The sequence below is a fragment of the Emys orbicularis genome, chromosome 2, assembly GCF_028017835.1.
Source record: "Emys orbicularis isolate rEmyOrb1 chromosome 2, rEmyOrb1.hap1, whole genome shotgun sequence".
NCBI classification, from domain to species: domain Eukaryota; kingdom Metazoa; phylum Chordata; order Testudines; family Emydidae; genus Emys; species Emys orbicularis.
Genome location: NC_088684.1, coordinates 216,218,687 through 216,235,531, shown reverse-complemented (window position 1 = coordinate 216,235,531; position 16,845 = coordinate 216,218,687). Strand labels below are relative to the sequence as shown.

The 16,845-nt window shown below is 39.3% G+C and overlaps 1 protein-coding gene across 1 annotated transcript in view; it reads left to right on the top strand.

Moving 5' to 3' along the window:
* DNAJC13 (DnaJ heat shock protein family (Hsp40) member C13) overlaps window positions 1–16,845 on the top strand; it is a 101,474-nt gene that overhangs the window by 14,728 nt on the left and 69,901 nt on the right. The window contains exons 3-12 of the mRNA XM_065397728.1: window positions 7,575–7,650; window positions 8,505–8,654; window positions 9,980–10,021; window positions 11,859–12,059; window positions 13,112–13,318; window positions 13,412–13,507; window positions 13,922–14,013; window positions 15,465–15,631; window positions 15,768–15,847; window positions 15,927–16,096. Coding sequence (XP_065253800.1) covers window positions 7,575–7,650; window positions 8,505–8,654; window positions 9,980–10,021; window positions 11,859–12,059; window positions 13,112–13,318; window positions 13,412–13,507; window positions 13,922–14,013; window positions 15,465–15,631; window positions 15,768–15,847; window positions 15,927–16,096 — 1,281 coding nt within the window. The remainder of the gene's footprint in view (window positions 1–7,574; window positions 7,651–8,504; window positions 8,655–9,979; window positions 10,022–11,858; window positions 12,060–13,111; window positions 13,319–13,411; window positions 13,508–13,921; window positions 14,014–15,464; window positions 15,632–15,767; window positions 15,848–15,926; window positions 16,097–16,845) is intronic.

Sequence of the window (16,845 nt, the reverse complement as noted above, 5' to 3'; positions counted from 1 at the left end):
GTGGCAGGTGCTGGGGCATTGTGGGCTTGTGCTTGGTTAGGAGCTGGGGTACCGTGCAGAAGAGTCTATAAACACTGTAGAGCTCACTCCCCTATAGAACCTGAAATTGAACCCAGGAGTACTGAGTCTAAGTTCCTCTGCTGACAGCAAATAGCTATGAAGCACTCTGGCAAAGTGTGTCTCACTCTGTTAGTGACTGGTCACAGAGAAAAACAGCCTACTACTGCTGCATGTTACTCTGTTAACTCAAGCGGTACAGGTCTTTGCTAAAGGTCCTGTTGCTGCTGACCCAAACTGTGGGTGGATAGAATTTTTTTTCATATCAGGAAGCTGCATTTAAATCCAAAACCTGCAATTAAAAGAACAATAGGGTTGCAGAGTCAAGCATTCAAATATTAGGAAAATGGCATGCAATAATGTACCGGTAACACTGCTCTACAGCCAAAATGCTTCTGAAATAAATGTAGTCAAACTTTACTAATTCGGGTCACTGAGAATGAAAATGATGCTTAAAATTGTTGATTGGCTCTAGTTTTCAAGATATGCTATTGGGTCAGTATATACGACCCTTGACTTGGGAATGGCAGAGGATAAGTAAGTTATAAAGGGAAGGGATCTCAATTTAAACCAGAAATGACTAAAATACATCGTTGACTGGATCTATGAATAAATCTGACTGGGTTTGGACAGTACTTGCTTTTTAGGCAAAACAATGAATGATGCAATCTGAAGCTGGTATTGCATCATACATGATATGAATTGCATCATGTTATTCCTAGAAGTCATGGATGATGCAATCATAACTAAGCTTACATCACTCTGCTGAACAAATTGCCCTATATCAGCTCTAGAAATCATACAGTGTCGTGCTCTCTTATTTGTCAGTGTTTGATTTTGCAAAGGGACACATTTCTGTTTAGCCAAAGTGAGCAGAGATGCCTCGTACTTGTGTGAACAGTGCAGATAACTTCTGCTATGTTTGTGGTGAAGTGACTTTTGCATCACAAAAGTGCAGTATAACCACTATGGTTAAGAAAGCCTATCACCTTTATTTTGGCTGCAAAATTGGAGATCAGGACAAGAGGTGGGCCCCACACATATGCTGCAACACTTGTGCAACAAATCTTCACCAGTGGTTGAACAGGAAAAGGAAATCTATGCCTTTTGCGGTGCCAATGATTTGGAGAGAGCCAACAGATCATACCAGCAATTGTTACTTCTGCATGGTGCCTCCAGTTGGGAAAGGTGTGTCAAAGAAGAAAAAGTGGACTGTGCATTATCCAAACATTCCATCAGCTATACGCCCAGTACCCCACGGAGAAGGACTGCCGGTTCCTGATGCACCAGAATCATTCTCACTTGAGTCAGACGAGGAAGAGGATGAAACTTCTGGTCCTGAACCATCAATGTCACAGGACCCACATTTTCTCCCATCCTCCTCCTCTGAACCACACCTCATAACACAAGGTGAACTGAATGACCTTGTCAGGGATTTGGAACTACCCAAGAGTAAGGCAGAGCTGTTGTGCCCCAGACTACAGCAGTGGAATCTCCTGGCAGGTGATGTTAGGGTTTCCATGTTCCGTGACCGTCAAAAGGATCTTGTCCCATTCTTCTTCATGGAAGGTGATCTTGTAGCCACACAACATCGATGGTGTGATGGCAGCCCTCAACATCGTTCACGATCCAGATGAGTGGAGACTGTTCATTGATTCATCGAAGACGAGTCTTAAAGCTGTTTTACTGCATAATGGCAATGTTTTGCCATCAATTCCAGTTGGTCATGCAGTCCATAGGAAGGAAACCTATGACAACATGAAACAACTTTTGAGGTGCATAAACTATGACCAACATCAGTGGCAGCTTTGTGGCGATTTGAAGGTTGTTGCTCTCTTGCTTGGTCTGCAGACTGGATACACAAAGTACTGCTGTTTTCTCTGCCAATGGGATAGTCGTGCAAGAGATTCCCACTACATCAAGAAAGATTGGCCACTCCGACAGTCATTGGAACCTGGGAGGAAAAGTGTTCAGCATCCACCACTTGTTGAATCAAGGAAGATTTTGTTACCACCCTTACACATCAAGCTGGGTCTGATGAAGAACTTTGTCAAGGCCATTGACAAAACACAAGCAGCTTTCAAGTACCTCTGTGGAAAATTTCCAAGGTTAAGTGAAGCTAAGATAAAGGAAGATGTCTTCGTTGGTCCTCAGATTCGTGAACTTCTTCGAGATGATGCATTTGACCATGCACTGCGTGGCAAGGAAAAGACGGCCTGGAAAGCCTTCCAGTTAGTGGCAATAAATTTTCTCGGAAACAACAAGGCAGACAACTACAGGTTGTTGGCGGAAAACCTCCTCAAGGCATACAAAAGCCTTGGTTGCAACATGTCACTAAAGATACATTTTTTGCACTCTCATCTAGATTTTTTTCCACCGAACTGCGGAGCAGTGAGCGATGAGCATGGTGAGCGATTTCACCAGGACATAGCGTTTCTCCATTGTTGCAATCAGGGCAAATGGAGCCCATCAATGCTTGCAGACTATTGCTGGACAGTGACAAGAGATGCTCCATTTAACGAATACAAGAGACAAGCCAAGAAGCGCCGAGTAGACACTGAATAGGACTAAACTATGTACATAATAGTTTTTTGCCTTTCGTTTCATAATTTTTATTTATATAACCCTTTTGCTGATTTTTAAAGTGTTACATAAACAGGACAGGTGAAATATTATCATGTAAAGCAACCATAAACACATGAAAAGACCTAGGTTTACAATTTGAGATTAAAACTCTACTATCTACACAATATACATAGACATAAAATGTAAAAACTTAAATGTCTTAAACAGTAGCCAATCAGTTGTTTTAATTGTCATATTTGAATTCAGCACATCAAAATACATAATAAATAGCACATTTTATCTCTGAAGCAGACGACTTCTCAAAAATTGTAGACCAGTGTAATTAGACTGTATCATATGGGATGTGCACATATGAATTAAGGTTGCACAGGAGACCTTCATTCTGACATTTTCTAACTCTTGAGTTTGCAACTTTAATGCTCTTTTAATATAAGCTCTTCTGTGTGTATAAGTGTAAAGGAGAAATATATATGCTTCACTTAAATTAAAACCTAGTCATATGTGTCACTAAATCTATACTAGGCCCCAAATTGTGTTTAAACTTTTACTAAAGGCAATATTTTTTTTTTCTAAAGCATCACTCATTACAATCAGTTTGTCTTGTTCAGGGTACTATTATTGTAGTGCAAACATTTTTGACTGTTATCACAAAATCCTGACAATTGCTAACTGTTCTTAACTTGAATCTTTGCTTACAAATAAGTGTGTCTGTCTAGAGCATATCATATCAAAGTTTACAGGCAGCACAACTTATGAATGTGAGCCACTGTATTCTTAAAATATATGAACACCAAATTGGATTGTTTTCCATTGGTGTTCAAGGGAAAATGGTACCTACTTAAACTTAGTTGACCTTCTGTTTGGAAGCCTAAAAAAAAAAAAAATGTATGGAATGTGTAATGTGAAAAGGGAGCAGTCTGGATGGTTAAAGATTTTGCTGCACAGGGCCAGATGTGCATTGATCCAGACTTTTAGTTCTAAAAATGTCCCCAGATCAATGTGCTCAAGAAAAAAGAGAGGTGAATTTTCTTAGCAGAAAAACAAATATTCAAAATTTTGAATGAATAAACAAAAGTTCTTGATTTCCTGTAAGAGGCACTTTAAACTTCAGCCAGAGAATATCCATTAATTAGCAATGGGTCAGTTAAAGCCATTCTGACAAAGTGGTAGCTTTTAAAAATGTAGTTTTTATTTTTTGCTTTATGTCAGTGTGAAGATCTGAGCAGCAGAATTAAAATCTTCTATAAAAAGCTGTTTTCATATAGCAATTTAGCTACATGTCTACTTAAACTTTTTTATAGGCAGTTTTATGGTACAGGCTATAACTGAAAAAGTGCTGGCTTTAACTGGTACTGGAGTTTATCCTACAGTGCTGTTACATACTAGATAATAAATATGAAAAATAACTTTATAAAATCACCAGAATCTAAAACTGGTACACACCAGCCTCTTCTCATACTGTATGTGCAGATGTGGCAGCAGTAGAAATCTATCTGAAGATCTCAGACACCTGAATTTCTGTGGTAAATAGGGTTTCAGCTTCCTGAATGAAGGGGTGAGATACAAACATGGCAGTTCAGAAAAGACTGTGCTCCAGGCTTTTCTCCTGGAGTGCAGTGAAGAGACTTTTGGATAGCCAAAATTCTGTCTTGCATCCCTGACAATAGAACACTGTTGGGATTCAAGTTTGAACAGCCTCAAGAAAGAAAATTGGATTTAAAGAGGCTGTGATGTATTCTGCATTTTTATATTTAAATTACAAAACACACATCCTGTTCCTAAACCTCTGGGGACATCTTCAATAACTAAAACAGTTAATCTTGATTAACATTTTGCAAATTGTCTGCATGAAAGGACACTCCTGAACTTTACAACTATTACATTTTAAATTCTGTGGCAACATTTTGGGGGGGCGGGGGGTGAGAGAAGGAAACAAAAGCTATCTTTAAATACAAAATCCTCTTCTCCACCAGCCTCATAAGGTTAAAAAGTTTGAGTGAACAGAGGTTTTGTTCCGTGCCCTAAATGCCAACAGACTCTGGTTGTTTCTGACCAATGGGGCAAGTGAAATCCAGAATCAAGATCTCTCCATTGAAAATACCCTCCCGCCGTCTACCAAGGTTCCAATACTGCCAACTGGTGTTGAACCTTGACTGCCATAATCTGCTTGGTGAGAAGTGGTCTTGCTGGTAACTAGAACCTAAGCCAGGGGTCGGCAACGTTCGGCACGTGGCTCGCCAGGGTAAGCACCCTGGCGGGCTGGGCCAGTTTTATTTACCTGCTGACGCGGCAGGTTCGGCCGATCGCGGCCCCCACTGGCCGCGGTTCGCCGTCCCGGGCCAATGGGGGCGGCGAGAAGCTGCGCCGCTTCTCGCCGCCCCCATTGGCCCGGGACGGCGAACCGCGGCCAGTGGGGGCCGCGATCGGCTGAACCTGCCGCGTCAGCAGGTAAATAAAACTGGCCCGGCCAGCCAGGGTGCTTACCCTGGCGAGCCGCGTGCCGAAAGTTGCCGACCCCTGACCTAAGCAATATGAGATAGTAGTTCTCCAACTGTAATTCGTAAAACACTTGCTCACAATCCATAAAATGCATGACAGACTCAGAGATTGAAGCCAGCACCCTTTTACAATTCTACAGGTGAACAGACTGCTGCAACAAAGGTCATGCTAGCCTATAAAAAGTTAAAACTTCCTTACTCTGCTTTTTTTATTTTGTGGAATAATCACAAGTTCATCTACACCATCTTTTGCTATATAATACTAATGGACTCTTTCTGAATTTAAGTGTATATTGAAATGCTGCTGAAAAGCCTAGAACAGGGACCTTATTCCATTGTTGTGGTCAACATATAAAATGTCCTGCCTGCAGGATCATTTGTGTTGTGACATACAATATGCCATTTAATTCAGTGGGACACTTGATATTGAAAAAGTTCTTCTTCTTCTAAGTAGTGAATAAAGTACAGATGCAAAACAAAATTAAATTGGGGTTCTGCTTGCTGAATTAAATCATTCCACCTTGATTCTAAGGCATAATGAGTCAGAATTTCATATTAACTCTTGGTAATCTTTACTATTCACCTGTTAGTAGTATTGGTTCAGTTTTTCCTACTTTCTACTGTTAGAACAAGAAACCACAAAGTGAATGAACACCTTGAACAATAAAAACAAATGAGCTAAATCAGACTGATATGGAACCATGTTATCAAATGCTTTGCCCATCTGTCCAGAAGCTTCTAGGTTATTTCTAACATGCAACAGAGGGTCCTGTGGCACCTTTAAGACTAACAGAAGTATTGGGAGCATAAGCTTTCGTGGGTAAGAACCTCACTTCTTCAGATGCCTAAACTAAACGTTAGGCAATATTGAAATGAAACCTTGAATGAAGGTAACTGTCTATAATTTCTCCTCCTAGGGTTGCTTGTTTCTGAAGATACTCATAACTAATTGAGGAATATCTCTCAAGTAGTAAAACTGACTGCTGCCAGACCCTTACTGCTTATTGACTTGTCACCTTTTAGAAATCTTAAACTGACTTGTGTGTAAAATATTAATTGAAGGTGCTTCTGGAAACTACCTCTTTCACTTAGTCATTTAACTTTCTGTCCACCCAAAGCCTCTTACTTCCAGGCACCTCACCACTTGAATAGAGACTAAAGATCGTTGTATCACACAGAATACATATGATGTAAAGAACAACTTCACTTTGGGACCCTCCTCCAGTTCGCTTGTCCATTCACTGAAAAATGTATCTACCTGCTTGCCTTTGCGATTCAAAGGAAAACTTTACTGTTTACCCTTCCACCATGATCCAGAGAAAAGTGTCTCCTTAATACCTCCTTTGTTGACGAAAAATCCCACTATGTCTACCTTATCCATAGTTAACGATCAGCCATGAGATACGCTCCTGCCATACCATTTTTAGCCACGTTGAGTAGAGGGCTCTTGATAGCTGAAACATGCTGAGGAATGTGTATGTTTTCAATATGTGTGAAGTCTGTATGTAAAATATACCTAGTTACTCTAATTACTAATAGTTTTGATGAATTATACAGGGGCAGGGAATCAGGGTGTGATTTAAAGATGTTTGTAGAACTCTAATTCCAGATTTCTAGCTCTTGTATTTGCATAAATGTTAAAATGCTGATTTACACACACACATTGATCTTGAAGTTAGAGGTCTTAAGTTATTTTTAAATAAGATTTGTATAGATCCTATATACTCAGGTGCTTGCTGCAAACTAGCAGTTGGTAGATTTGGACCAGTTGGCCTTTCTTTGAACCACACAAACCATCAAACTTCTGGTGCGGCTTTTGTCTAATTTTTTATTGTTGTTGAATTAGGTCAATATAGTTCCTTGGAGAAAAGTATTGAAGTAGTTACTTTTATTTGGAAGCTGTGTTCTCCATTCAGAATTGTCTCAATTTATGCTATTTTGAATTTGTAACTATCAGTTTTCTCCCTCATTTTTTTGCCTTTCTGCATATAGTCATGTTGGTTCAAATACCCATTGCAAGTTTCCCATTGGTATTTTGTACTTCTGAATATTATCCTAACATGTCAATGCACATTATTTAAGTTTTTGGGCTTAGATCTTCCTGTGTTTGGCAGGGAGGGAGAGAATGCTGCAACAATTTAAATATTCTTAAACCTTTCCTTTCTCTTCTGTTCACCAGGCACATTGTTAAGAGGCAAAGATGAAGGGATAAAAGGGTACTCTAGCAAACTTAATCCTTTATATTGAGAAATAATTGCATACTCACTTAAGTCTGGCCATATTCATTGTAATGGTTAGTGACTATGATTAGGCTTATGTTGGTTCTCTCCTAATGGGGGATAGTGTATTTATAGTAGAATATCTGTACATATTGTTTTTATGAGATTTCAGGAAAATACTTTTAAACTAAATACTTTTTTTGTTATGTTTTAGGTATAAGAGAGTCTTCTCAGTTGGAACCCATGCCATCACTACATACAATCCGAACACACTAGAAGTCACAAATCAGGTAATGATAAATGTAATTATAGCCTTCTTGGATACCTTAAGATATCCTAATGCAATCTGATTTCATGTTAATACTTTTCTGACTTTTCTTGTCCCCTCCTTAATATTGAGTGTGGTCAGCTATGTTTTAGAGGTTTCTCTCTGGTGTAAACACTAAGCATAACCAAAAGGGGTATCAGTTGCACTAATTTCATGATTAGGCACTGCAGTGCCTAGGCTTGCTCAGTCAGATTGTCCTTTTTATACGCTAAAGAAAAGTAGTTGATGCAATAGCTAATAGTTTAAACTGTGATTTGGTGGCTTTAGAAGCTTGTATAGTCCTTTGTTCTGTTACACAACAGAACTAAAATAGTTACTTAGTAAAACAATCTCTTTCAACTTCCCTTTTTTTGTGTCCTATCTCAGGACTACTTGACAGTTCCTGTGTCCCTGAAAGGAATCACTGCAGAGCAGAGAACTGCAGGGTCACAAATTTTATCCTTCTTTGCTTGGATCCTTGTGCTTTCTCATTAGTCGAAATGTTAGCTTTTTTTAAATCCTAGCTATCACTTTCAGCAGAGAGTGAATACATTGAGCTTCTTCATCAAATTTGAATACTTAATCATAAAACAGATGTATATGCTGCTTGTTGATAACTCCCATATTTAGTTACTGTATACCTTTATATTAGTCACAAACTAGAGTGTTGGGTTTTGTTATAACCTTAATTGTTTTTAACAATTAAGACCTCTTTTATAAAGAGACCTAAAGTACAAATACACCCTTAAATACCTGTTTCACTACATTTGGATATAAAAGATTCTATTTCTTACATTAATAGAAACTTATCAAATTACCTTAATTTGTTTACCTTAGTGGCCTTATGGAGATATTTGTAGTATCGGTCCTGTTGGAAAGGGGCAAGGAACAGAATTCAGCCTCACCTTTCGTAAGGGGAGTGGAAAGAAGTCTGAAACTCTTAAGTTTTCTACAGACCATAGAACAGAACTCATTACAGAAGCACTGGTAAGAACTAGTTATTTGGCTATTCAACCAATTTAAGATATGTTACTGTATTGTTACACTATTAGATGTAATAAGAATGTTCACTTTGTATTTTATGTGATGAGAAGGAAAGCTGCTGTGCTTATATATTAAAGTAGATATTTGTATACTTGGCCTACAGTGTTCATTGAAATAACTTGTATCTAAGACTCCAATTTACTCAATGTGTTAGACCAGTGATACTCAGACCTCAGTGGTTTAGTAGCCAAATTAATGACCAATATTACCCAAAAGAGCCACAGTAGTGTGAATGTTTCATTTACTATGGTACTAAATATTTAATATTCTTATAGCATATAAGTGAATAACTTAATGCAAGTTGGTAACTTACTTTCACCCCTGGTTATTAACCAATTAACTTAAATCTCTTACTGGGACGCAATGCTGCCAGGTCCCTGGGCACGGTGGGGGAGGCCTGGCTCTGGGCCCCCGAAGGGGCGGGGCCTCAGGTGGAAGGGGCAGGGCCAGTGGAGCTGGAACAATTTTTAGGGTGGGAGTGCTGAGCTGCGTCTGCTCCTTCAACCGGTCACGCCCCTCTCCACCCCAGGCTGGGATCATAGCTGGGGCCGGTTGCGGAGCCCCAGGCCGGCAGCTGGGACCCTGGATGGCAGCAGAGGGGCCAGTGGTGGGTGAGGAGCTGGCACCCCGGGCGAGGGGCCACGCTGGGTGCAAAGCCTGGGGGGGTGATGCAGCACCCCCTGCACCTATACTTCCCGCGCCTATGGGCAGGGCTGGGTGCCAGCCTACCCCAGCCAGCCCTTCAGCGTTGCCCGCCCTACGCTGCCTGGGGCTCTGGCCACTGCCACAGTGGCTGGGAACCCTGGGCCCTTTTAAATCGCCTGGCCCCAGGGCAGATGCCCCTTTTGCCCCCGCCGCAGCAGCAGCGCTTTAACGTCGGCTTTATACCAGCCTGTACCAGCAGCCGCTTTCTTACCAGTACGCGGTACCAGCTTACTTTCACCTCTGTTAATAACACAGTAAAAGTATTTGGAGTGATTCATAATTAAACTGCACAGTGTTTTAATATCACGTGCTGCGGGAGATGCATAAAGAGGTACTTGCGGCTTGTGAGCCTCCGTCTGAGTATCACTGCGTTGTTCGCTACCAGTGAACGTATGTTTTTATATAAAACAAATGGTGCACTTTAAATATACAACTTTTAAATCTTTAAGTTTTAGACTATCCCAAAAGGATTCACATCGGAGTCCCTCGGGAATAATTAAAACAATGAATTATTTTCTCACTGAAATCACAGTAACAACTTGTTTCCATTCTCCTTTTTACAGAGATTCAGAACAGACTTTTCAGAAGGAAAAATCACAGGAAGGGCAAGTATCAGGCCTGTCTGTATTGGACTACAAATCCAGTCATTTCATATTTACAAATACTGTAAAAACAGACTTTAATTTCGAGTTGACCATGTCCCTTTATATTTTAAATAGTTATGGCTACACCTAAATCTGAATTTCCTGCCAATTTTGTGGCTTTGCAATTTTTTTTTCTTTTTTCTTCTTTTTTTTTAAATGTTGTGAGATGAACAATATGGGAGAACTCTCCATATAGAGCAAAGAGGTAACATGTATAACTGCACAAACAAACTGGAAAAAATATACTTCTCTGTCACTTCAAGGGTTGCTATCAAGGTACACTTATGTGGTGTAGCTATAGTAAACAGACTACAGAACTGTGGATCTATTTCAAAAATCTCTTTTGAAAGGAGATTGAATATTATTAATTAGAAATAGTTGAAATTAAAGTGAAGTTATCAGAACACTGGTCAGCAAAGACTTGTGTTTGAAAGTAAATGTGTAGTAGCACTTATGTACTTTGGGAGGACTTCATCACCTCATTGCTAGCTGCTGTGAAGGGGCGGGGGGGGGGGAATGCAAATTCTTGATGTATAGTGGGAGTAGAGGAAAACTTCCAAACATATCTTCTCAAAGAAGACTTCTGGAGAGAGCATGAAAGAGCTTACTGGAAACTAGCTAATGAATCTCTGTAGTAAGTCAGCTTATGAGATTTATGCATTTAACACCCATACCTTGACACTTGGTTTCACATCCACTCGTCTCCCTGGAATGCATCTTAATAGGTCTTCTGTTTTGATGGCTTTGTTCATTTATATCCTTTTGAGTGTCTAGAAGCCTATTACCATTCTAGGGCGACACCATGTAGGACTTTTTTGAAGTGATACTTTACTAAACAAGTATTCCATAGCACTGTTCTAGAACAATCAAGATTCTAATGACTGAAATTTGTTGGGGATTCCCTGTCTAAGGCTATGTCTACATTGCAATGTAAGCCCAGGGTTTGTGGGACTTGAGTCAACTGACCCATGATGGGGGACCCTGGGCTTGAGTGTCTACATGGTATTTAAACCCTGCCTTTAAGACTCTTCTAACCCGTGCTAAACCTAGGGCTCTGGCGTCTGGCAGTGTGCAGACCCAAGTCAAGGTAACCATATGCCAGAGTCCCTAGTGTCCCCTGCAGAATGTGGCCTCTCTAGCCCTACGACCATGGTGCACTGTGAGAAAACTTTACTGCCTATCCTGCACTTTACAGGAAGCTCGAACAGATAACCCAACCCAGGAGGCTCTCTGATAGTGTGCTTGCAGAGCGGTGATCAGAAGAGAATAGGTTAACACCAAGGGGGGTAACTTCAGTTCTCCGAGTGGCTTGCAGATTGTTAGGATAATTGTCATACTTCTGGATGACTCCCAGGCCTTGAGTCAAGCGGGGCTGCAGCTACAATGCAAAGCAATAGGGCTTGGACCCTGGGTTCCATCGGACTCTACCTTGGGTGGTCCTACCCTGCAGGATCCTGGGACACTGGGGCCGAGCACTGGGTTAGCACTATTTCAGTGTAAATGCGAGGGGTGACGGATAGGCTTGAGCCCGGGCTCATGTTGCAGTGTGAATATCCCGTAAGTGAAGACTGGGTTAAGCTTATATCAATTACAATGTAATAAATAAACGTGAAGGTCAGGAGGTAAAGTTAGGTCAAACCATGCTGTGCTGTCAGGCTTTCAGATTTATTGGGGAAACTTGCTTGATCATATGAAACAATCTCAAATTAAAGAACTGTTATGTGTAGATGTAGTCCTCAGAAGGTGAAGAAGTCTTTTTGGTTGTCTCTGAACTTAACAGCAGTTTCTTCTTTCATAGAGATACAACTGCTATAAGCATCACTGGAGTGACATGAGAAAACCTGTGATTCTGGAAGTGACTCCTGGAGGGTTTGATCAAATTAATCCTGCAACTAATAAAGTCCTGTGTTCCTATGACTACAGAAATATCGAAGGCTTTGCTGATCTCTCTGACTATCAGGGAGGTTTCGCTATACTTTATGGAGGATTTAGTAGATTGGTGAGTATTATAACATTTTATGCATATCAAGTCATGAGAAGTTTTACATAAACAGAATAATAAGTGTGAGGCTGTCTCATTCTCTTGCCTGAAAGTTCAAATCACTACCATGGCAGATATCAAACTACTCAATCTACAAGCCATTTAGTAAGTTCAACAGGGCCAATTATACAACGTTTAATATTGGTCGTGTTGTAGCCACGTTGGTCCCAGGATATGAGAGCGACATTGGGCCAACTTCTGTTGGTGAAAGAGATAAGCTTTTGATCTCCACAGACCTTGAAAGCTTCTTTCATCAACAGAAGTTGGTTCAATAAAACATTTAATATGGAATTCTGCCCAAGTCCCCTTAAGTACTAACTGGGAGACTGGTTATTATCTGCCTGTGTATAAACTTGAGTGGAACAAGTTAAAATGAGGGAGCAGAGAACCCATGCAGAATTAAAATAAAAATCCTAAGCTACTTATTGTGAACAACATTGCAAGCAACTGAATGGTCTGCAGCAAAACAAGATAGCTCTGCAGTAGGAATTACCTTAAACGTAGATACCTCTACATCAGTGCTGCCACTATTAAGTATTTTAATTTTCTATTTATTAAAGAGGGAAACATGAGTTAAGCTATTCAAGACACACTTCGTGTCTTATTTCTTGTTTACAAAAAACTTACAATGGGTATTGTTGATTAACAACTTCTATATAATACTTTATTTCTGATTATTTTAGGAAAATGTCTTTACTTAAAAAATTTTATAACCATTTTAACTAGTGAAGTCAAGTTACAAACTGCTGTGGAGAAATGTTAATTCTTTATTGTCATAGTATTTCTGGTTGTGTGTGTGTGTGGGGGGGGAAGTATGCCATTTGTCAAGTTAACAACATTTACTAGTAAATGATACTAATAAAAAAAATCAGACTGCCATGCAATATAAATAAGTCGACTTTTTTTATAACTATTAAGAAACTTTAAGTCTGTGAGCTGATTATACCTGATGTTCAGTTTCTTATTTTTTGTGTTAAACTTACCTAAATATCTCTTCCTAAAATTTGCAGCACATGTTTGCATCTGAGCAAAGGGAAGAAATTATCAAAAGTGCAATAGAACATGCTGGCAATTATATAGGCATCTCCCTCCGAATAAGGAAAGAACCTTTAGAATTTGAGCAATACTTGAGCCTTCGCTTTGGGAAATACAGCAATGATGAGTCTATCACATCTTTAGCAGAATTTGTTGTTCAAAAAATAACACCTAGACATTCGGTAAGGTCTACAAATTTAGACTACATCTTATTGGTTTGATTTATTAGGTGGCTAAAATAGAGGTCCCCTTTTCTAACATGTTCTTTCTTTAAGGAACCTGTGAAAAGAGTATTAGCCCTTACAGAAACTTGCTTAGTAGAGCGGGATCCTGCTACTTATAATATTGTGACACTGAAACCTCTAGGAGAGGTAGGTGACAATCCTGTTTACAATATTGCATTTTAATAGTCAAATTTATTATTCTATAGTACTACTGCAACATGACAATTAAAACTGAGGTTCACTCATTGGTTCTATTTACTGTGTTCATTCTGTCTGACCCCCTTTTCTAAAGATACAGAAACCATTCTTGGGATTCATTTTGAAAAAACACAAACCAAAAAAAAAGCTGACAAAACAAATTCTAGGAAGTTCTGATTACACTTGCAGTTCTCATTATTTTATTTATTTATTTATTTATTTTTTGTCATTTCCTTGAAACTTGAGTATATATTGTAACATTGAGCATTGGTTCAACAATTCACCTCCTTGAGTACATGAGAAGTGCATTAAATGCTTCCTATAAGTGTGGTGGTCTCTTATTACATGGCTTCTTCTTTTTAGGTATTTGCACTGGTATGTGATTGTGAAAATCCACAGCTTTTTACCATTGAATTTATCAAGGGACAAATCCGAAAATATTCTTCAACAGAGAGGTATTTTAAAAGTTTGATTACAGAGAAATGTAAATGGGAAATCAGTTGAATGACAAAAATATTATGTAAGCTGTGTGAAGTTAAAAATAACACCTTCAAGGACCAAATTCAGACTCCCTTCATTCAAAGCCTGCCTTCAACTCTCTGTGACTTGTTGAAGGTACATCCCTGAAGATGCCTGTACTACCTCAAACAGATACCACGTGACATCTCCCCATGTGTCATCTGCTTCTCACTTAAATTTGTGAACTCCTTGGTGTTCCATATCTATCTGCTTTCAGTAAACGGGATCGTGGAAGAAACTTAAAAAAAAAAAAAAAAAAATTTCTCCTACACGTATATTATCCCATACAGGTGAATAGTCGTAGAGGGTCAATTAGAAATAGACATTTTGTCAACTTGGTGTCAAGGTAATTGACAAGTTTTTGAAAAGTTTTGTAGTTAGACATGCTGATTAAACAAACTGGAGTGTTAGGAAGTAAGGTCGATTTAGAGGAGAGAGACAATATTAACAAGCTCTATCTTGAGAAACTACTATTGATTGAAAGCTAATATATTAAATCTAGATATTTAGCTGGTATCCATGTGCTTAACTGTTTGTTTAATGTCTGGACTGAGTTAATCTTTCCTCTTCTCTCTCCTCCTCCTTTCTCCCCCCACTCCCCCCCCCCCCCCGTCTGTCCATCACACCTGTATGGATTAAATGTGGCTGAGGATATCCTATATCCTGTAGAGTAGTGGTGCTCAACCTTATTATTACACAGGAGGGCCATATAAACCTAAGTACATCCTTATGTGGGCCAAACAGATTCTACATATTAAGATTTAAAGTCACCTGTATTGATTTATATTTTAAGTTCAACTTATTTTGTATGTATTTAGACAATACTTGTACATAGAAACAGCCTATTTTCACTCTTGTGTAAACTAAAATGATGTAAACATGACAGCAGAATGCTAATGAATGAGTTGCTAGTATATTGTGTGGAAGCAGGCTGTGGGCCTTATGAAATGCTCTGTTGGGCTGTGAATGGGCCATAAGCTGGGCACCTCTGATTGTAGAGCAAGGTGCTTGTGTGCAGAAAATAAAAACGAAAGTAGCACATGTAAGGAAGAAAAAAAGCCAGAAAAATCTTGTCTAGCTGAAATACTACTTTCCCTACCATACTACACCATCTACTATCCCTTTACATATCTCCTTATTGTTAGTGGAAGAGTTCCACTATAGTTTGGCATGTCATTGGCTTATACAGTTTGTATTTGGTAGCATTACAAACTTTAAAGAGTGGAAAACACTGATCTATGTAAATTCCAGTAGGAATCTTGGGCACACGTACTTACGGTTCAGTCAGTGTGCTCAACTTTTTTCTTATAACAATCATAATTTTCCAGCTAAGTACCTAAATAAATTCACAGGGTAGGAAGTGTCTAAAATGTTTCTGTCTTCTCAGAGATTCCCTGTTAGCTAGCTTGCTGGATGGAGTAAGAGCCTCTGGCAATAGAGATGTGTGTGTGAAAATGACCCCAACACACAAAGGCCAGCGCTGGGGATTGCTGAGCATGCCTGTAGATGAGGAAGTAGAGAGCCTTCACCTCCGGTTTTTAGCTGCTCCTCCAAGTAAGTTCAGCTTTTACTGCAGTTCAAAGTACATGGTGTCCTTTTTTTTTTTTTTTTTTTTTTTTTAATAGCACAACATATCTCTAAGCCATTTAAAATCCTGTAACTCCCAACTACGTTTTGTTTTTCATTGCAGATGGTAATTTTGCAGATGCTGTGTTCAGGTTCAATGCTAACATCTCATACAGTGGAGTTCTGCATGCAGTAACACAAGATGTAAGAATTAATTCTCTGCCCAATCTCTTACAGTTTTGTTACTTTATACAAGTATTAATGGTTCTTCCTCCTTAACCAGGGTCTGTTCTCTGAAAACAAGGAGAAACTGATTAATAATGCCATAACAGCATTACTGTCTCAAGAGGGGGACATTGTAGCATCTAATGCAGAACTTGAAAGCCAGTTCCAAGCTGTGAGACGACTAGTTGCTTCAAAAGCTGGCTTCCTTGCCTTTACTCAGCTTCCTAAGTAAGTATTTAAGCTGATAGCGGGAAACTGTTCTAAAGGCTTGTACTCACCAGTCTCCTTGAAACTTTGAGTCTGAGTTGAGGTTGGGATCATCCATAATTGCTGAGGCTTCAGGGAAAAACTTTTATAAAGTAGCAGTTTCATGTATGTAAAACTATAAGGTTGATGATACTGGATCACCTGATTGTGTAAACTGCATCTTGCTCACGGTTTCTGAATTAGGGGTTCTCAGCACTCTAAGATTTAATCTTTAGCATTGCCAGCTATGGTTCTGCTTTTAAGTTATAGTGTATGTTAGATATTTACTGGTAGAACACTCAAAACTGATCTTTTTTTCCTTGAAAGAACAAATGCAATGGTTTAATCCAGGGGTAGTCAATAGATGGACCGCCAGATGCTTTTGAATGAACCCCAAAATCTTTATTTACTATTTTTCATTATTGTTGTTTCTTTGGAGTCTGGACCTTGACTATACCTTCACCAAGAAATTTGGACCATGACCAAAAAATAGACTACCTCTGGTTTAATCTTTCTGGTGACACATCAGCTGCAATTACAAATTCCATACATTCCACAGGGGATAAAAGGTGCAGTGAGCACCAAGTTTAGTGTAAAGTAAGTTACACCTTGGATTACATGCATTAGAGGAGCAAAAAGTAAGATGTGAAGGAAGTAGGTTTTGCGATGTTGCTCATTGCCACTTCGTAGAACTCATGGTACATACTCTTAATTGGCTTAAAGATGCAATC